At 49.8% G+C, this 20486-nt stretch overlaps 4 protein-coding genes across 4 annotated transcripts; 2 read left to right on the top strand and 2 right to left on the bottom strand.

Annotated features, from left to right (window-relative positions):
• Window positions 1-771: 771 nt before the first annotated feature.
• On the top strand, window positions 772-2852 carry J3458_020977 (uncharacterized protein; the record flags this gene model as incomplete). The annotated part of the gene is made up of 3 exons (XM_007812544.2): window positions 772-1051; window positions 1186-1879; window positions 1958-2852. The coding sequence occupies 3 exons, from the start codon at window positions 772-774 to the stop codon at window positions 2850-2852; spliced, it is 1869 nt and encodes a 622-aa protein (XP_007810735.2).
• Window positions 2853-3807: 955 nt separating this feature from the next.
• J3458_020976 (uncharacterized protein) lies at window positions 3808-5298 on the bottom strand. Its single transcript, XM_007812543.2, has one exon. It carries the CDS (start codon window positions 5262-5264, stop codon window positions 3900-3902), a length of 1365 nt encoding a protein of 454 aa, XP_007810734.2. The 5' UTR covers window positions 5265-5298; the 3' UTR covers window positions 3808-3899.
• Window positions 5299-16623: 11325 nt separating this feature from the next.
• J3458_020975 (uncharacterized protein) lies at window positions 16624-17682 on the bottom strand (the record flags this gene model as incomplete). The annotated part of the gene is made up of 3 exons (XM_007812542.2): window positions 16624-16820; window positions 16889-17551; window positions 17616-17682. 3 exons carry the CDS (start codon window positions 17680-17682, stop codon window positions 16624-16626), a joined length of 927 nt encoding a protein of 308 aa, XP_007810733.1.
• Window positions 17683-18321: 639 nt separating this feature from the next.
• On the top strand, window positions 18322-19125 carry J3458_020974 (uncharacterized protein; the record flags this gene model as incomplete). Its single annotated transcript, XM_007812541.2, has 1 exon — window positions 18322-19125. One exon carries the CDS (start codon window positions 18322-18324, stop codon window positions 19123-19125), a length of 804 nt encoding a protein of 267 aa, XP_007810732.2.
• Window positions 19126-20486: the final 1361 nt, after the last annotated feature.

Raw genomic sequence — 20486 nt, 5'->3', positions numbered from 1 at the left:
CACGGCTTTTGCACCCGAGTGACTGCGTGCTCCCAACCCGGATATGTCTCCGTATGGCTCCGGCGGCACGGCGTCTCCCCCGCAAGTACAAGACCACTTGGCCATGGGTACTTTCCATTTTCAGGCTTTCCAACCGTTTGAGGCTTATAGAGGACAAGTATTGAATGCAATAAGCCGGCAGCGGTCACGTGATGGATATTCTGCAGCGTCCAGTCCTACGGCGTGATAAGGCCAAAACACTGGGAGTGGTCCTTAAGCACAAAGTAAAGCCGTGGATCTGCGCTGGATTCTCTTGGGCTTGAAGACGGGTTGTTTGGCCTTGTAGACTCTGGCCTTTTTACACGCTTTGTCCTCTCCTCGGCCGCGCGGGCAGATGACACAGCAGGAGTTTGGTCAGAGTCGCATACACTCGTCGCTTTGTGAGTCCCCGAGGCGTCCTCCAGGTGTCTCCCCGGAGTTCAAATGGTCTTGCAGAACATACACACCTACGTAATCCGTTAGTGGAGACGCCTTGGGCAGCGAGTGGCCTCACGTCTTTGTTGTCGGTCGCTTACCGAGAAGACGAGGTATGTACACTTGCTGACTCCTTGGTGTTCATCCAAGCTGGCAGACACTACGGCTTCTCATCTGCTGCACGCGGGCTGAACATTGGAACATGAGGCAACTTGCCATGGACCTATGCTCTCCGGGGTCTTGTTATAAATAGCATGCCATTCCTAGGCCCGCACGTCACTGGTGCCGCTCCTTCACATCATCGAAAAACCGTCGACAATGGAGGCCGATACTGCAAATGAGGGCAAGTCCATTGAAGCCTTCGCAAGGCAATGTCTCGACGCTTTGCAAAGGTGTCTCGATAGTACGCCACTAAAGCGTTACGGATGGGCCGAAAACACAAAGGCAGAGTTCCTATCTTGGACTGCTACCGCGGACGTTTTTGGCGACACCGAATCTCCACTCGACTCAAGGCTGGAGTTTGAGCCGGATACCAAGAATGCTGTTGTGCGCCTCCTCTCCTTACTGCTAAATAGCATTCAAGGTTGCCAAAAGAATGGTTAGTCTACGTGTGCGGCGTTTATTTTTGGCTTTCAAGTTTTCTCTCCCTTCTCTCCCCCCCCTTCTTTTTTTTGATTTCCTTTTGAATTCTCATCTCCTTCTAAAAACGCAATGCTGATACATACTCTCTAGCATCCGAACAAGAAATCAAGCATGATGGGGCCGCAATTGCATGTAGCGAAAACCAACAAGATAGCTCACCAACTGATGATCCGAATGTGACAGGCCCGACAACAAGACAATTTTCTCCGTCGTCGGATCTATCATCTTCGGAGTCAGGCGATGAAGACAACTCAATCCAGACAACTCGTGTCGGTATGACCTCTCTTGACTCGGCCAAGAGCGAGGTGGACTTCCTCATTCGCCAGCTCAAACCGATTGACGAGGCTATGGGAAAGCCTAAGCCAAATCCTATATTACAGAGAGCAGACGGAACTTTCCAATCGAAGGATTACGAGGATTTGCGCGACCAGCTTACCGTTATCGTCCTTGCCAAAGGCTCCGAAGAGGTCCGACAGTATCGGGATGTTGACCGCAATTCGCTGACGCCTTTGCAAGAACGTTTAATAAAGGCGAATCTCAGACGGCGCCATATGTTTTTATATGCACAAAAGGATGCTAGGAATTTCGAGTTTGATCCTCAGAACACCAGCTCCAACTTGACGGGGCCGGTTCCAGATAGCTTTGCCAAGACGGCCCTTGCCGCTACGACTGTCAACATTGGCTATCCGCGTCCTCCAAAACTAAAGGAAGGGCAGAAATACTTTCGTTGCCCTTATTGCTGTCAGGTGCTTCCGGAAATGCTGCGAGAGGACACGCTTTGGGAGTAAGGAGATCCCTCCCCAGCTTAAGCCACACTCTGCGGCCACTTGATCTTTGCGAGTCATCACTAACTAGAAGACAGGCAACACGTAAGGGAGGACATATCCCCATACACTTGTATTATTGAAGGCTGCGAGCAACAAGATGCGTTATTCGTCACCCGGGCCCAGTGGATGAAGCACATTCTCTCGCATTATCCAGAGTGTTGGGAATGCCAGCCTTGCGGATTCCCCGGCAACCCGCCACGCATATTTCCATCCGTCCAACTATTTCTCAATCACACCAAGGAAGCTCATGGGCACGCAGTCAGCGAAGATCAATACCCTGTCCTGGTCGCAGGTGCTGCTAGGCCAGGGCCTACAGATATCAGCGACTGCCCTCTTTGCGACTTTGGCGGACCTGCCGATTCCGGCCCTCTCCTCGACCACATTGCCGAGCACTTGTATTCATTTTCTCTACTGTCTTTGCCGTGTTCACAAGCCCATCTACCAGGCGTGGACGGCAGCAGCGTAGATTATCTCGAGCACGTTGACGGGTGCTCAGAGGATATATCCCATCGGCCCGACGCATCGAGCCGTTCGGATGGGGACTTGAATGACTTGGTGCCACTGCCCTCTGATTCTTCTATTGCCGCAGCTAATCGAGCCGACGAAGATCGTTTTTTGGGTGCTCATCTCGCAGATACTCCCCAGTCACCCATGCCGGCATTGGTCCTTGCGGATACTCCCCAGGAGTGGGAACAGGAGGTTCAGGAAACCAAGAACAAAGTCAGCGCAGAGGAGATTGTCTTCAAGCCGTGGGAGCCTGGGTCCGCACTTTTCCAACATTGGCGGGAAAAATTCCTGGTTAATTTCCGACATGGGCATCTCACGGCAACGGCTATTGTTGGGCCACGGGCACGCTACTCTCACATCCAAGACACTAGGCGATATGCACGAGATTTTGATCGAGATTGGGCACTTTGGGGGACAGTTTAGGCGTCTCAGCCGAACTTGCTGGTGTTGTGGAAATTAGGCTCTAGGACAGCGGGGCTGTTCTTGGGGCAAACCCCTTGAAAAGAAAAGAGAAAAGAGGAGCGTCGTGATGATGTACAAGACATTGCAGATGTGAGAGCGTCGGAGGGGGCGCAAAACATGGTTTTTTCTAAGACAGATCTTGCTTGTACTTTTCAACCACACATTCGTGAAAGTAGTACTTACACGTCTTTCTCGTCACTAGCTCGACTATATTGGAGACTGTACTTCCCAATGTGTCATGAACCCCGTGACATCCAGTGGCATCCTTTTGTCGCATAGAGTATAAGCTGCTATCAGTGCTATTGGAAGGAATTCAGTAGATCTATAATTTTGCTGTTCTTGACGCAACACCTTTATTTGCGACTATTACGCGTTTCACGTATGTGATGCGGTCCTGCACAAACTCATCTGCGTTCGGGATATTGGACCAGGGCAGAAGGCGAGTGTAGCGGCACGCGGTGACGTAGGGGCAGGCAGCGGTGCAAGAGATGGTGGCGTTGATATTGTAAGTGATGGGAGCAGGAGAATTTACCGCTACAAGTTCTATCAACACCAAGCATCTGAGCAGGTTGTTGCATACCATGTCGGGCAACTGTTGTCAGTTAGATTGCCCAAGTGCCGCTTTTCGAGGAAGAGAGAACCCTTAGCGTAAAAGCATTCTGCCACCAGCCACCGGCCATAATCCTCTTAGCTTAATCTATTTATAGCACAAATCGCCAGACCAGGCCATTCCGATCACGGCCATGAATCGGCTGACTTGAGATAATCTGTGCCGTAGATTAACGTCAATAGTCCCCCCCTAGTGTCTTAGCCCCTCCCAACGCTGCTCTTCACAGTCCTAGAGCCGAAAGAGTGCACTAGCACGGTTGACAGCAACCACTACTCGGATCACATCGGCTTTTGCGGGGGATTTTAGTAGAATTATAAAAGTAATAATTGACGCTGGTGTAGTAATAACATAAAGTATTTAAAAAAGAGAACTTTCACCCCAGAACATGACGTACAACTTCAAACAACGTTGGCATGTGCCACGTAGGTATTGAAACCTTGTCGGGAGCCTCCCAAATTCCAGATACCATCACACACCCAATGATCGGTGTCGTAGGCAATGAGCTCCTTTGGAATCGTTTCCATCATTGATACGTACGATCTTGAGAGTCCTATCGAGTGCATCCAGTCGTTCCAGCGAGTGCCAAGCGATAGTCTCCGTTCAGGCCTTTGTAATGGCGGCATTGGCTTAATGCCTCTTTGATTAAAGCATTTGGCCACCTTCATCCACAGGCGGTTGTCTTTGAGCTTGTGGACAGCAATGACATTGCTTCCATAGACTGCGTGCGATATCGCATTGGGGTGAGTGCCAGCCCTTGCCCACGCAAAGTCGTGTTCTCTAGCGTCGGAATCGTCGTAATCAAACTTCTCCTCGCCACGAAAGTTGACAAAGTTTGCCGTCTGGGATCCCTTGTGCATTAGAATACCGACAGCTGCGTCCTCGCCGGTCAAGACGTTAAACCTCTCCTGCAGCGAAACTAGTAATTGCACCATATCCCAAGTGATTGTGTACATTGACCCATGTGCAAAGGTATTATATCCCGAGTCGGAGAAATAGAGCTGTCCAATAACGGTCCGGTTTACAGCAGCTGCTGTATGTCCCGACTTGTTGGATAACCTAGGGACCAGGTACCTCTCCCAGAAGGCAGGGGCATTTATCCAGACATCGGTATCTAATTTGGTCACAAATTCGTACTTGGATCCATGGTTTATGAGCCACTTGTATAATTCAAGCGTCTTGATGGTATTGGCGGTCATGTCATCTTCGGGGATATGGTCGAGGACAATCAAATCGCCAAATGTGCGATTTTCAAACCGAACAATCTCATTCCAGCGGGGGCCTGGGTTGGACACGACAAAACGAGCATCAAACGGGATGTGTCGAAACAGGCGCATCCACGTTGAGCGGATCAACATTCGTCGTTCAACATCCTGGGCCGCACATATGACTGCCGCCAGCCATGGACGGCGTACTCTTTGGTCTGATGATGTGTCGTGACTCCCTTCAAGCGGCGAGGCAGGGAATGGTGTCAAGGAATATTGCGGATTGTGCGAGATTTTTGTGTCCTTTTGGTGAACGACGGTTTCGACGGTCCAGGTTCGGGGACCAGAGCGAAGATAGACAATTAAAAGATATATGATGAGACAGAGGGAAATGAAAACGCTAATGCTAACGAAGCGAAATTGGCGCTTTTTTATGGATTTAAAGACGGCCAGCCTTGAACATGCACGTATCTGCCAAGCTAGATTTTCGAGTGCCATGGTCAGACCGCAATGCAGGCCCTGACTCGAGTGTAATGGGGAAGTTGTGAAAGTGGAACGCATACCTCTGGGGAAGAAGGAAAAAAATCCAGTCACGGGACCGCGATGGGGAAAAGAATGGGTCAAGCGTTCCTCCTCAAATGGGAGAAAGCCTTGTGTTGGGCGTTGGGAGGCAACCAGACGTCAAGTTGACCAACGGTCGCAACTTCCCGGGGACGGACACGGCGCCACACCAAACTAGCTTCACCAGATGTGCCAGTGCCGCAACGTTGAACATGGAAGGAAGCTAGCCCCACAGCGGCTCGGTTTCTCGAGTCAAAAACTGGAGCGCGGCATCGCTTGATTTGACCGTTGCCTGACTGTTGGTTATCGCCAAGATGATGCCGTCCTCTATTCGCTACAAGGATCTGTGCTTGGCGCCTGGCCGGGCACGCGCAACTTACTTCCGAGCCGCTGTGGAACCAATCCCTTGTATGTATTAGTGTGACAAGGGCAGCATGCCTGGGCTTGGAACATGAAAGGGTCAATTCAATCTTTAATCTGGACTTCAAGGTAGTTACTACTCGTGCACGCCCCACTATTTAGGTGGTGAGTGAAACGAGGCCCCTAAAATAGTGGGGCGGCACGAGTAAAGTCCTTGATTTTTTAAAGAGGCTTTACGGGACCAGAGGTTTTTATATATACACAAAGTTGATATATATTCGAGGCCTGAGGCAGCCCTCGCTTATAGTCTGACCTCGGGCCCCGCGATATTTTGTTATTGTGTAACCGTTGCTGGTCCAACGCTTTTATTCTGGTGTAACCGTGTGGCAATTAGACTCGCATTAAGCAAAGTGTGTCCGAATGTACTAGCATGGAAGACTTCTTCTTCTTCGGTTCATCGCTACAATTTGTTTTGTGAACCAGACTTGACATCGGCCAAGGACAACGCGCTTCGCCCCTCGGGTTACACAATTGGGAGAGAAACGGGTTTATTTGAATACTTACTTAGCAAAATAGTCTGCAAATGTTGCCTTTTTTAGCGATTTGACTTAAATCAGGACTCTCATCCAAGGCAGACCAGAGGGACTAATTGCCAGAGTATAGCTGGGAATCAAGATTCAAAGTAGGTGTTTTCTTGGAGATTGTAAAACGCAGTCTAATTCTCTGCGTGAGTTTGCAGGTTGAAGCTGGAGTAGTTGGATCTATTTATACTTTTCAAGACGCTGATGACATTGAATCAAACAAGTGAATCGCCGACACCGCCGACACCTCCAACACCTGTTGAACATGGCAGGAGCACGGTTATGAAGCTTTATTTTGTTACTCTTCCCACTCTTGCCTACTCTTCGTATTGCGTGTAACCTTGTTCAATTCGAACGGAATAGGCTGCAAGCTGCCGTTGTACCTAAACGGTCTCCGAGTTGCTACAATATTCTTCGCCTGTTGTGGCCAGCAGTCAGCTCCATTATTTAGTTCCCTCGGCTTTTTTTCTGACGTGCTGCCCCCTAAAAGGTTATATAGTGGAGTGCCGTCGCAAAAGGACCAGCAAATGGCTGGTTGATTTGGAACCAACATGCATGGAAACAGGTTCTGGGTGTGGCCAGGATTAAATGCGCAGGAATTGAGGTGACTCGAGCCTGCGAAATTTGCAACCCTTACGGAGTACATGAATCTCTCCAAACCAGGTTGTAAATTTGTCCAAAATGTGTTTATTGGCTCGACATGAAAGGTGGCTGCGTCAAATGTCATCGGCCTCGTACTGGTCGTTGTGGATGGCTACATATGTAGATCTGTGGCCCAGGTTGAACATCGGAAATGACTTCAAACCCCAACCCCGATCCCTCGGCCGCTTTTTACGATGCATGGCATAGAAGGATGCCAGGGTGCCCCGTCACCTGATGTATAGATCTCGTCACCAACCGTCTCTCCTCCTTTTCATTTAATTTTCTGTCATCTGTCGTCACATCTTGGCGTACCACATGACCGGCCCGCAGAGTAGCTGTACAACATCATCATCTCAGGGCCAGTCAGAGTCGTACAATAAATTTAATTTACAAACAAGTTCTACGCTGTAACCGCGTCCGGCGAGATTATTACACTACCAACATGGCAACACCTTACAAGGACATTTATAAAATGACACCATTCGTCATTAGCGCAATACTTGCCACGTACGTTTAACTTGATTGTTTGGTAACCTGCGTGCTCTTGTTGACAGAACCTTGTTGAGGGCTGGTATATACATATATATTGGTGTATTAAGAGACTATTTTACAGCTTCTTTTAGAATGCATGATAGATTGACTTTTGACATCACTTCGCCATGTTGGTTGCAAGGGCTGTCGCGTTTTTACATGTCTAAAATACTACGCCACCCCTTGCACGTTAGAGCTGTGGGTGCAAGGGGTACGATCATCCGAAGGCTGGGAGTCCTTGGGCCAAGCAACTATTAAGCCATTACATTTAGCTAGCTATCTAGTTATGCAGAGCCGTGGTCTGACCTATATGGATTCCGTGTAAGGACCTGTCGTCTTCTATGCCGCTCATCCCTCATCTTCATCTTCATACCCTCTGGTGGAGACTCGTAAAACAGGTGACCACGATCAAAGGGCGCATCCAGCATCAAGCCCTGGAGCGTTTTTACGCGAGAGACAGCTACGTAGCTTAAACCAGTCTGAAAGTCCCGACAGGAGAGATCTGTCACGATGACATCTTCAGTGATGCTCTGCGACTTGTGAACCGTAATGGCGTAGCATACGATCAGGGGAAACTGCGTGCGAGTGCAGAGAGTGCTTCCGATGAGGAAGTCCCTGTCTACTGGGAGAATCGGGACAATCTTTCTGCCATCAGCGGTGGTCAGGAACACAGGTCCACTGTACTTGTCAAACTCCATCATGATAACACAGGGAGGGTCTTGGACTGGGTCAGCCCCCGGTGCCCAGCCGATATCGTAAACGGTACCGCGAGCGCCGTTGCAGAGACCAACTGGCTGCCAAAGGTTAGATGTCAGCATCAGACGGGCGCCAATGCATATAGGGATCTGCTTCGCAAGGTTGCCCGCCTTGTCATCAGGCGCCGCAGCCGCGCCAAGGCCGACATTCTTAGCCTTGACCTGAATGACTGGCCGGCCGAGGCGGTCGAGGTGGTAGTGGTTATATTCGTTCACCCTATCTTTCGTGGCGTATACTCGCAAGGCGTTGGCGAACCTGGCGACCTCCAGATCATCTAGCTTCGCCTGTACTCGACCGGAAAGGAGTTTCCAGGACTCGACTGACAGTTGGAGGAGCCGCAATTCCTCGAGAGCTGTGCGAAACGCCTTCTGATCGTCGCCCCGTTGCCGTTGGACAACCTTCAAGAAGACTGATTTATCGAAGCGTCTATATGCGTTCCTGCCTTTGATCTCCACTCCCTGCACCTCTTTATCGTAATAGAGCGGCTTCTGTAGCACGGGTGGAAGCTGGAAGAAGTCGCCAACCAGAAGGATGTTAAGACTACCAAAGAACTCCTCATTCCTACTCGGGAACGCCTCGCGCAGGCGGTCATCGATCCAAGAAAGCTGTCGCAGTCCCAGCATGCTCTTCTCATCGATGATCAGGTAGTTGATGTCCTTCAGCTTCTTCTGGAGCTGGGCCATGTCAGTGGGCGAGAGGGGCTTGAAGTCCTTGTTGATTGGAAGGTGTAACAGGGAGTGCAAAGTAGTGCCCGATATCTGATTTCCCGCGACGCCAGTGGGCGCGGCACGCCAAACAGGTGTCCCTCTCCCGGCAGCAGCGGCTTGGAGGTGCGCGGAGAGCAAATTAATGAGGTATGACTTCCCGGTACCACCTCCACCATCCACATGGAGCAGCAACTGAGAGGGTTCCTGATTCAGGAAGTGGTCCATCACGGTATCGTATACTAAGCGCTGATCCCGGTTTAGGGAATCTCGAGCTTCCAAGGGCTGATGATCCACATCAAGGTCAAGGCGGTTTGCCGCCTTGCGTTGCTTCCAGTAGTCGCCCTTGAGAATACCGTCATCAGTATACCGTCCAACGTGAGGGGTCCAATCATAATTGATGTCGATGTCTCGGCGGCCGAGCATGTCGATATCCTCTTCCTCCAGCGGGCGGTCGGGAAGCATGCGGGCGAGTTCATGCCAGTCTTCATCCACAATGGGCTCTTCATGGACCTCAAGCTCAAATTCGTCGTCCTCAGCCCTCAATTCATTTGTATCTGGCTCCCCATAATGATCGTCCGCATGGGTGTCACGGTGCTGCTCTCTGCAAAACCTGTACGCAGCCGCGAAGGAATCGAACCGCTGCCCGCCCACAGTGAGCAACTCCTCTGGAGAGCGATGCGGATGAGCCATCATCAATTTAACACGGCAGAAGTCACCAAACTGGGGAGATGCCTCCACGGACCTGTATCGAGGAAAGTAAGACAGGACTCTCTTCTTCGCGTTGGCAGCGAGTCTCCTCCACGTCTTGAGATTATACGATTGCAGGTACTCGAGGTAAGTTGCATCCTCGTGCTGGTCATTTCTCTCGAGATACCTCCTGTAGCTGCCGACGGTCTCGTTGACATCTTCATCCACGCGATACGAACGTGCATGTTGCTCCAAAGGACGGCAGTCGACAGAGACCACCATCCGCGTGCCTTCCTGCAGAGGAATGTTAAGGAGAAGATGGGAAATCTCCTGCGCCGAGTAATCTCTCTCGGCAATCAGCTTATTCATCAGGCGAGAGGAGAAGGATAATAGCGGCTGAAGGTGTGCCGTGTGCGGCAAAACCTGGTCTGCAAGCTTACAGTAAGGCTCAGTCTTCTTCTCAGATTTGCTGCAATACTTGGCAGCGTACGTAATAACCGCCTGTAGGCTGGTGCAAGGAGATATGTCGATATTGGCTAGCCAGCCTAGTATAATGGCGGGATTGAAGTGATTCATGAGGTTGTCATTCCGCGCCGCCTCGAAGACATAGTACGACTTGCCTTCCTTCCTGATCACTGCGGCCAGCTCCCGCAAGGCACGAGGAAAGTCAAAACGACACTCCCGCTCTGGATTGGCCGCATTGGCCGCCTCGATATCTGCAGCAGCGCCTTCCATATCCCTCGCCAGATCAACGGTTCTCTTCCTTACGCGTAAGCAGTATGTGGTATTGCATCTGTGGCGCTGGCAGCGGTTGACGATTTGTGAGAGACGCAGGAATGTCAGTTCTGTACTCAGTGGATCTACGCTCAGGGGGTTACCCTCACCCTGGGGCATAGTCCTAGTCGGCTCAGGATTAATGGCAGTGATGTGGAATCCCCACGTGCGTGCAAAAACATCACGAGCGGCTTCATCCACCATGTCGACTCTTGGGCAATTCTCCATCCAGTACAGGCCATGGTTGTGCGGACTGCCACGCCCTTGCCATTCATACCGATCCCAGTAATCCGTAATGTTGAACTTCTTGCTTAACACGATATCTCGAAAGAAACAGTATCGGCGGTAGAAATGGAAAGCAGCAATGTGAGGATTCTGACGCAAAAGTTGGCGCGAGAGACCCATCCTCTCGGACTCGGACGCAGCCAGCCATTCATCATATCGGGGCATGTGCTGGTAGAGACTCCGCCAGTGTAAATCTGCCGGGCTGAATGTGATGAATGCACCAGGACATCCAAGGTTGTAGGCATAGGCCTCGAGGTCCTGCCTCTTCCTGTTCCAGAAGGGGCGCGTGCCGCGAATAGGTACCGCATGTCTTGTGATTGAGTTGATTAGCACCTGCGCCTCAGGGTCCTCGCTGTGCTCCAGTGCCTGAACAAGCTGCTCCCGTGTGAGCGGTTCATGACTACCATCGTGTTGCTTCACGAAGAATTTGGACCGTGCACGGGCCTGTGACCGCATCAGAGTATTGAAGGCGACGAAGCGGAAGGTCGGGTGGCGTGCAAAACGCCCGTCATGCCAGCGCATCGCGTGCTCGATGTAGTCCTTGTAGTCGATTGACCGTAGCCGAGGCTCAACAAAGTCGGCTCTCCCGTCAGGAAAGAGGCAGGGAAAAGCTAAGGAGAGTAGGGCATGAGAGCGATTGAACTCATTAATGGGTGTGCGCCGTATATTCGGAAGCTGCAGCTCGTGCTGCACCTGCTCCTGGAAGCTTGTGGAAAGCCTTGGTTCAGCTTCTGGTTCTCCGGCAAGAATAGACCGCAGAGCATCGAGCTCCGTGTCCTTGGCCAAAAGGTCCGGCACCGCAGCCTCGTCCTCCAGGTCCGGTTCTGCCTCCTCATCTTCCTCGGGTCCAACTTCGGCAGCCTCCACCTGGCTCTGGGGGATGTCGTCCAGGACATTGCCATCTTGAGGCAATTGACTCAGCCGCTCTTCGTCGATGACGATGCATCGATAGCCAGGATGATGGCGCCGGAGGTAGTTAAGCCATATGGCAACTGGCTGGCGGCGTACACGGAACTGGCGGGTGAATTGCCGGCTAAGGTTTGCATGGGACGACGTATTGGAAGGACGGAGTAATACAGTGTTCAACTCCCGCGGCAAAAGCGGGAGTTGGTTGTACACCAAGCCAACCTCGCGGAGAAAGTGAACAACATGTCCCCGATATTTGTACTGCTGGCCCCGCACAAGCATAATATTCACGTGGACGTGAACACGGCCTATTAAAGACTCTTCAGTAGGTGTAAGCTGAGGCAATTGAGTCGGTACGGAGCCAAAATCCAACTGGTTGTCCACAGAGAAGAAGTACGGCTCTTCAGGGCCGCGTTTATCATCCTTTCGACAGCAACGCGCACAAATGCCATCAGAATCGATCTTCATCTGGAACCAACGCTCTTGACATCGACCACAAAATTGCATTTGGTCATTGTCCAGCTTTGTCCAGAACTCACGGAGGATTGCTTTATCACGACAGGTCAAGGCGCAAGCGTCCAGGTCCCCATTCCACACCGGATCTTGTGCGTGAAATACGGCCGATTCTTCAGGTGGAATCATCACTGGACTCCGGTACCGTCGTGGCGGCCCCGACGATCGAGTTTGCCTTTGAGATTTTTTTGGCCGCCCTCCTGTACCAGGGGCAGGACCACGGCGAGCACGGCGACGAGGCCCTGACTTTCTGGAAGGCTGCCGCGAGCAATAGCGAAGAGGGCTTTCGTCCAAGGCATTGCTATTATCGTTCCCGTCTTCGTCCCCTAGATCGGAATCAGACTCTACCCCTAGGTGTTCGAGGTACTTCCGTGGTCGAGCAGGTGAAAGCAGCAAGTTGAAATAGTCCTCGACGTCAACATCAGATTCAGAGAACTGTCCCCTGTCATCCGCTTCCTTGGTCATTCCATCCCCATCTGGGAGCTCATTTGCCTGTAGTCGATCTTGACTCCCAGCTACGTTCCGTGGTTAGCTTGAACAAACTGCCGGGACCACAGCACAAGGATACCTTCTCCAGGACCATCAGAACCTTCAAAGACGCCGAGTTGAGAGATTGTGGGAGTTAGTGACACAGCCTCCCCTGCACGGCGTCGTGAACGATGGTCGCGCCGAATAGTGGCCTGCTTGGCCCTGGCGCCGGCCTTGGAGGCATCATCTTGCGAGTCCTTCCCGCCCTTGTGGAACCTAACAGCCAGGTAAGAGTAGTCCACACCAGTCGTGCTGCTTCGGACAGTAGATGGATCAGAATGTGAGGCGACAGGATCGGTCGAGGGCGGCACAGGCGGTGAGGGAGCTAGAGCCCGGAAGAGCCGCGAGCTCGCTTGGGTTGGTGGGATCGGCGTCCCCAGCACTATCTGCGGCTGGCTGCCTGGCTCTCCGAACAAACTCCTAGCTGTATGTTGTTGCCGTAGCTTCTCTGGCGATGTAGGTTGGGTTCCAGATCTCTGGTTAGGAGGCGATAGGCCAGCGTCTCTGTCGGTTCTTTTCGGGGCAGATCTCTCAGCTGAGGTAGGACGGACAGCCAGCTTTCTCAATGCAAGGACGGCACCTTTGGACCTGGCACGCTTGATCAGGTTAGGGAGGCATATATAGTATATCAATGGTGTCAGTTACCTCGGAATTGCGGTGGTCCCGGCATTCCAGACAGGTTGTAGTTGGATTGGCAGATTTCCTCCTGCTAACGAAATTACTTGGTGATTTTGTTCGGTCGCAAGACGGGCAATGGACTGCCAATTCAGATCTAGGACTAATATTACCCCTAGAATCATAATCCATACCCAACCATGCGGTACATCTGTTTCAATAATGGAAGAAAGGCTGCTGGCCAAGCAAACGAACAGATCGCTGGGCAAATTTAGCGATTGTAAACGATTGTAAACGATTGTAAACGATTGTAAACAGAGAAGTAAACAAAGAAGCACCGACAGACGGTGGCTGTCCTTTACCCACTTTTCTAGAGCCACCAACCAATCCAGCCTTCTTTCGCGATTTCCCATACAAAATTTGGACCAATAGAAACTTATTTGTCAAGCCTGCACCAAACCCTCATTATTCGGAAAACTTATGGATTAATGTAGAGTCAGCCTTCGGCTGAATTAGCTATAGTCGTTGAGATACGTTCCAATTCCTGTGTATATTCGTTCATAGGAGTTCTTCCCCTCCCCTTCTTCTTCCTTGCATCGATGAAACTTAGGTCTTTAACACTTCCGGAATACTGCCTTGAGGCAGCAGTAATGCGACTACTATTGCCACCTTGCGTGTTCAACGAGCAGAGGCAACATTGACCGACTGCGTAACCAGCTTCAGCCCACATTTCCGAGGCCTGTGACTCTCACGGCCATCAATTGTTATTATGAATCAGTATAGAGGTTCCCAGAAACCTCTGCATTCCCTAAATATACGACGTAGCCACGCCTACCGTGGCCCCCACGGTAGGACTTCTTACGCAAGCTCGGCCATCCTGGCCTTCCCTCATTGAGCTCAGAGCCCCCGAAAAACTGGTCCGCGATACAGTTCTGTGTATAGAAAGTTTCATGAAGATGCCTGCCTATACGAAAAAAGGTGGCTAATTGAAGCTAACGCAAGAGGCTCACGCCATACTCGAAGGAATGTGCAGCATCCATTCATAAATTGGAGGGCTGTAACGAACACCAGCGAAAAAAAATCTGCTCTACTGACACACACCCAAGCCGTACCCCCCAAGGAAGTGTCTTCGGAAGAATATTCTAACAGAGATGAATTTGAATCTCAACCGGAATAGACTGAGCCGGGCTTTGTAGTCTTGCATCCCGGGAAAGTCGGACGGTTGAAGGGTTCGGGAAAATAAACTGCCGTCATGGTCAAGCAAGTCAGAAAACTACTCTAGCGCAGGTCCTCGGGCACCGACAAGGATCTTTCTGCCTCTGAGACTCAAGTGACGCAACCTGGCTTCAAAGAATTCATGGATCGATTTCACGAGATTACACTGAACTTTAGAACGATTTTAATGAAGACCGACGAGTGAACTCAAATCGTTTGTAATTGTTGCACGGAAAAGGCCCAACAAATCGTGAAGCCCAACAAAGGGGCCTCACCGATAAAGGACGTATCTGTTACACAAGTTAAACACGTGCCCCGGCAGGAGCCTTAGGCACGGTCGTTCCTTTTCATGTATATAAGATGGTCTCCCCCTTGCTTTAGGGCTTGAGAAACCCAGGACCTTTGATATCCTACAAGATTATCATTGAATTGAGTTTCTTCTCCAAGCCTTGTCACAGTAGTAAATTTCAGGAAGGAAGTAGAAGAAGATATTTCCAGAAGTGTGCGTTTTTAATAGCTCCCCATTCGTTTCCTTCGCCGCCAATTATAGAAAAAAAAAACATTCCCTTGACGGATCCTAGACAGAATTGATATGCACGCATAGAGAGAACTAGCTCATCTTGTTTCTAACAAGTGCGCCTGTCCACCAGTAATTGAATTTACAGCTCTCCCCTTCAAACACCGGGAAATATTAGTATAATTTATATTGAGCCTGTATGTGGCGGAAGACTCCCAACCCATTTGGTCTTTGTCTTTGGGAGAGCAATATTATCGGGTTTATCGTCATTTTGGTTCAAGCGTAACGGACTGTATTTTCAGATTATTGTGAATATTATATCAAGGCTGAGTCCAGTGATAAACGGAGGCAGCTTTTCGTGTATGGCCCGGTATAGTCTAGGTGGCGTTGGTCGCAACCGCTAAGGGCAGGCATCTAATATCACACGGTGCGTTGCGGAGGCGTGAGACACTGGATTCAAAATTAGGCCGTAGAGTCTTGGTTGATTACGGTGCAAGTTTAGAATGTAGCATGCGTAAAGTTTTGGACGTTTACTTTTCTCCGTGTAGTTGAGTCTATCACGTAAATTGCGTTGCATTTAGTCTGCGAAGTACTCCAATTCACTTCTGTCTATGCACAATGTGTAGAAATGCCCTATTACTACACACTGAAGTAAGGCCGGATATGAGGCGTTGAGCTAGATACCATCTATAGTTGCCCCGTCCCTTGCCGAGACATATTTGCTTGCCGAATTGTGGCTTGCTCCTAGCGCTACGCCCACTATCTACTCAAGCTCGTCGTTCTATCGGATGTCTGAGTTCGGCTGCGGATGGAATGCTCATAAGTCTATGCATTGGTTGCCATTGACAGAGGGACAGGCATGTACTCTTTCTACCGAGGCTTGCTGCGTTTCGCACTAGAATTTTGAGTCTCAGCCGCAGCTGAGGAAGCTTGAAGTAGGACATGCTTACCGTTGTCTCGTAAAGATAAGCATTGCGGAATCTAGTGCAAGGTTTATGCCCCGAACTTGACAGCCACGAGAGGCTTAGAGATGGGAGAGAAAGTACACACGAGGACGGTCTTGCCGCTACGATACTACTATGTTTGTGGCACTGTCAAAGCTTTTTTCCATATTCGAAGCCGTCGGTTAGAATAGGGTTCAGTGGCAGCATGGTTTCGTGGACAGTCCTGCTGCATGTTGCGTGATCCAGCCACTGCGGAGAAGACGCCCTAGCTATCTGAATCCGTGCATGTGAGGGTAACCGCCCACTGCCTAGCTTGTCCAAATTAAAGCAAAATCCGGCTTCATGCGGTCACTTGTTCTTTCTGTTCCAGGTGGCAGGATGAGCTTCGTGCCCCCTGTGGCGATGCCCTTCCTACAAATCGACCTATTCGGTGGGAGAATCTAGTACCCACCACGTCACTTGAGCTGACAGGGAAAGTGTCAGTGGGCGAATACTTCACAAAATGTCAAGCTTGCTCTATAAGTAAACAAACGCTATTATGTGCCGCGTTTTTGAATCTAAATTTGCAGGAGCCCTTTGATTGCGGCTATCCACAACCATGGCCCCTCTGTCAGTGGGTTGTGCAAAATACTGTGCTGCTCTGTTATAACGAAAGTATAGACCAGATTTAAGGTAGTCGTCGACTTAGAATTAAAGCCTTCCAAGATTGCGTTGCCTCCAATCCAAGGGCAAGCCTGATAAACTACGCAGCCAAACAGCCAACGAACAAAAGCCTACCCTCCACAACCAACAGAGACTTCACAACTCGTCGTCAACGGCTTCATTGCTTCCCTCCTCAGCCTGAAGTGAACTGACAATATCATCCAGCCACGCGGCCATTCGGAAACCCGCACGAGCAATTTGCTCCTCGACAACCGGAGCGGCTTGGTCGTAGTATCCATTAGTGTAGAGGTTCTTGTGCGCAATTTGTTTGGGTTTTAATCCAGACGGGAAGACTGCATGACAAAACATATTAGGAGGCAATATCTTTCAAAGCAAAAGTCTCAAAGAGGGCTCTTCTCACCATGTGTGCATACATAATGGTTGGCTTCATTTGACCAGGCCATGGCAGTCACATTAGGACTTGTTGGGTTGAATTGATCCAACCACCTTTCCTTGTCGGTTGCATATTTGCCACTGGTGATCTCGCTGGCTAATTCATCTGCCCACTGCATTGCAGTTCCTGTTGGCCCGGTGCCCAGATGTTGTGTCATTTCCTCGGGGATATGAGTATCCCAAACCGCATGCAAGCTATATTGGCGATTTTGCCACCGAACTTGGATTTCAGTTGCGCCTTTCGCAACGTCTTCGTTGTGCAACGGCTGATGTAAGTCACCGATGAAGTGGATCAGGAATTTAAATGCATTCTCGCGCTCTAATCGAGGCAAAGCTCTATCGCGGGCCCGCTCCGTGTAGTTGGCCAAAGCGCTGATAATACATCCTCCTTTCTTGCAGTCTCGCGCATAGTCAACTTGACACGAATCGTGAGTGGGGTCATCATGGGCATCGATGAAATGGAAGTTCGTCGTGAATTTCCATTGACGCAGGCGCCTGATCTGATCCGCCCACGTGGCTACTCCGGCGAGATAGTCGTCGTGGTGGTTACGTAAAAGATTTTTGAGATAGTCCCTGGTTGGCGAGGAAACAAAGTGGCTGGCGAGATATGCCGTGGTATCGTGACCCAGATCTAGGTGACCTTGAGCTTAGACACAACTTTGGTAGCGAGGTGCGTTTTTGGGAGCTCGACTTACCTCCCCAGGCCAAGATTCCAGGCAGACATAGGAGCTGCAGGAACAAATAGTGAAGAGAAAGCTTCATGGTGAGGATGTATGGCAAACCAGTTGCGATGCAGCATCTTGTTCTAGACAGGTGTGACGGCTTGTGTTGGGTTTTATAGGCCAAAAGAGTGGTAAGCCGCCTCGAATGGTTAGCCATGGTATCAATAGAGAACTCAAAGGCCACTATTGGAAGGATGTAGAAAGATACTTTGGGACAAAACTCTATAAAATTGGAAGTGCCATGCATGGGTATGACAAACTCGGCTGAAGCTTAACCTGCCAGCGCTGAAACATTGAACGCCACCTTGGCGGCGCTGAACAACCCAAACGTATCTAATGCTAATACTTTCATTGCTTTTTGAATTACAGCACAGTATTTCCATCTGAAAGCACAACGCCTCACGGTCATTCGTGGTCAGCATCAGTCGTCTGGCCCACCGTCATGCAACGAATGCCAAGCGTACACGTAATAAAATGTGATTGGGCATATACTCCTCCAATTCTCCTTTACTGCCCCTTTTTTTCTTTTGTTTTGTTGCACTCTTGGTACCGAGATAATCCCTAGGACTAAGCAAACGCATATCATCAGAGGAGTGTGCAGCATAAAGCTCTGCTAAAGGTACTGCCAAGTCGGACTTACCACACAATCTAAATTTATTATACATATATATTTTTCACAATGTCGCCAAGTGTTGCTTCTGCGGCGCAGGCTCCAAATATGACGCCCGACTTTGAGGTCAGATTTCAGCTCGACGCAAGCCGGGTCCTCAACTCTGACCATCAGTTGAAGAATTCGGTTCGGGACAATTTTTCAGTCCAAGACACAGTCAAAATGAATGTCCACTTTCTCGACAAGTGCTCCAACGAAATATTCAAAGCTGGCTGGAACGTTCGATTGCGAATAGTCCAAAAGAAACCCGAGTTTGAATTGACTTACAAGAAGCGATACGACATCGCGGGTGGCAATGTTGAAGCTGCGCTCACAGAAGCTAATCAGGATGGCTTCAACTCAACATCTGACAAGTACGAAGCCCAAGTCGAGTGGGGCTTTAAGAAGCAGACACTCTCCGTCAGTCGTGAAAAGAAGGTCAAATATTCCGGAGACGGCGAGATGAACCTTCCTGGGACCGCTGTCTCGCGGGACATGCTCATAGACAAGGCTCCGAGCAAGTTCGACAATTGGAAGGGGAAAAAATGGGGTACCGAAGCGTTAGAGAAGGCAGTCATTTTTGGACCAGTTCACGCCACCCGAGCAATTGGCAAGTGGCAGGATCACAAGCTGTATATTGAGGTTTGGCCCATCCGAAGCGCTGATGGATCGGCATGGCAGTACTTTGTTGAAGCATCTTTCAAAGCAGCTCGTCGCGCTGAGGCAGAAGAAGGAAGGAAAACTCTTCTAAAGGAATTGCAAGAGAAAGGTTGGTTTCTACCGGAAGATGCGTTGAAAACGAGCATCATTATGGAAAGTTATACGTGCTCATGAGTGTCTGGGAAGGAGAGTTGGAACAGAATGACGGATTTTCTATGAAGTCGACTCCAACGTTTGTCAATTTATCGAAGCTCTTCTCCGTACTGTACAAGAAGCTACTGCAACATGTTCTGCTTTCTGGCTTTAACTGATGCTAGAATTCCGTATTGATAAGCTGACGCGGCAACAAAAGCACAGCAACAGCGTGTAGTGTAGTAGGAATAACAGTGTGGGATCTAAGGAATATTACAACACGCCTTGGCATCATACTCGTATTTACTGAGCCTTGAGATGTACTGTACGTAATGTCACATACATTTTAACCATGTTCGGTTGAAGCCATCAAAGTTGAGAAGTGACTTGTCTTAATGACAACGGAAATAAGGTGGAAAACGCTGTATCCGTGACGATAGCTGCTACACAACCCGTTTCAACGGGGGTTTGAGGTTTGAGGCCTTCGAAGGCCCCTTGGAGGCCTCTGAAGATACAGACTATTCGAGGTCATCAACTATCAACTATGAAAGAGTCCTCAAGTCCCCTGGATAGATAGCTTCAATCAATATGCAGTCCACTGTTCAGTTCGATCCATAGTTTTCAATCGTGATACTTAACACCATCCTTCTTGTCGAAGACACCACCGACGCCTTCAACTATGAAACCATCACTCACACCCAGCCTTGAGGAGTCGAAGAACTCTCCCTGCCTGCTTGAATAATTGAATTGACGAATATTTCTTTTGAAACTATGCCTGACACCATCGATGCTACATAGTCTTCGTTTTTGTCAGAGTTATACTTTTTTGGCACAGATCATGACTCATTTAGTTTATCGGCCTTTTAGGTTCTCTGTTTTGAATATGCGATATGTGAAGCGTTAGGTTTCAGGAAATGGGGACGAACTAGGCAAATTCTATGTCTCGTGTTATAGAGACTGTCAATAAAGAAACATGTTACAGTCGTTCGGAGCGGTCCACACACCAGAAACGCCAATCATAAGCCTCTCTATCTTGTAAGTAGTCCCCCTGATTTTCCAAAGCCATGTCGGACGTTGAAGACAGGTCGTTGTTAAGAGTACGAGGGTAGCACGGTTGGAGACCCTGTCGGTACTGTTTGTCAGAAGCACTCCCGAGCTTCATACTCTTCAGCTCTATTTCTCTAATCCTTCTTCTCACTGTGCCGGCGTGACATTAAATTGGGACTTAATTAACATAAAAAGAGACATGTGTCAGAAGCTATAGTGAGAGAGAGCCAGGTTTTGCGCACTTATAAGATGGATATCGGGCTATTTTGCCACGGGCCGCTATTACTGGATTCTTTTTGCTCCATGGTTGAGTAGTCAAACCCGATGTCACACGGAATTACAAGGATGCTACACAA

This window comes from Metarhizium acridum (genome assembly GCF_019434415.1).
Source record: "Metarhizium acridum strain ARSEF 324 chromosome Unknown scaffold_577, whole genome shotgun sequence".
In the NCBI taxonomy this organism is placed as follows: domain Eukaryota; kingdom Fungi; phylum Ascomycota; class Sordariomycetes; order Hypocreales; family Clavicipitaceae; genus Metarhizium; species Metarhizium acridum.
Note: the sequence above shows the minus strand (reverse complement) of the source record. Positions and strands in the feature narration are given on the sequence as shown.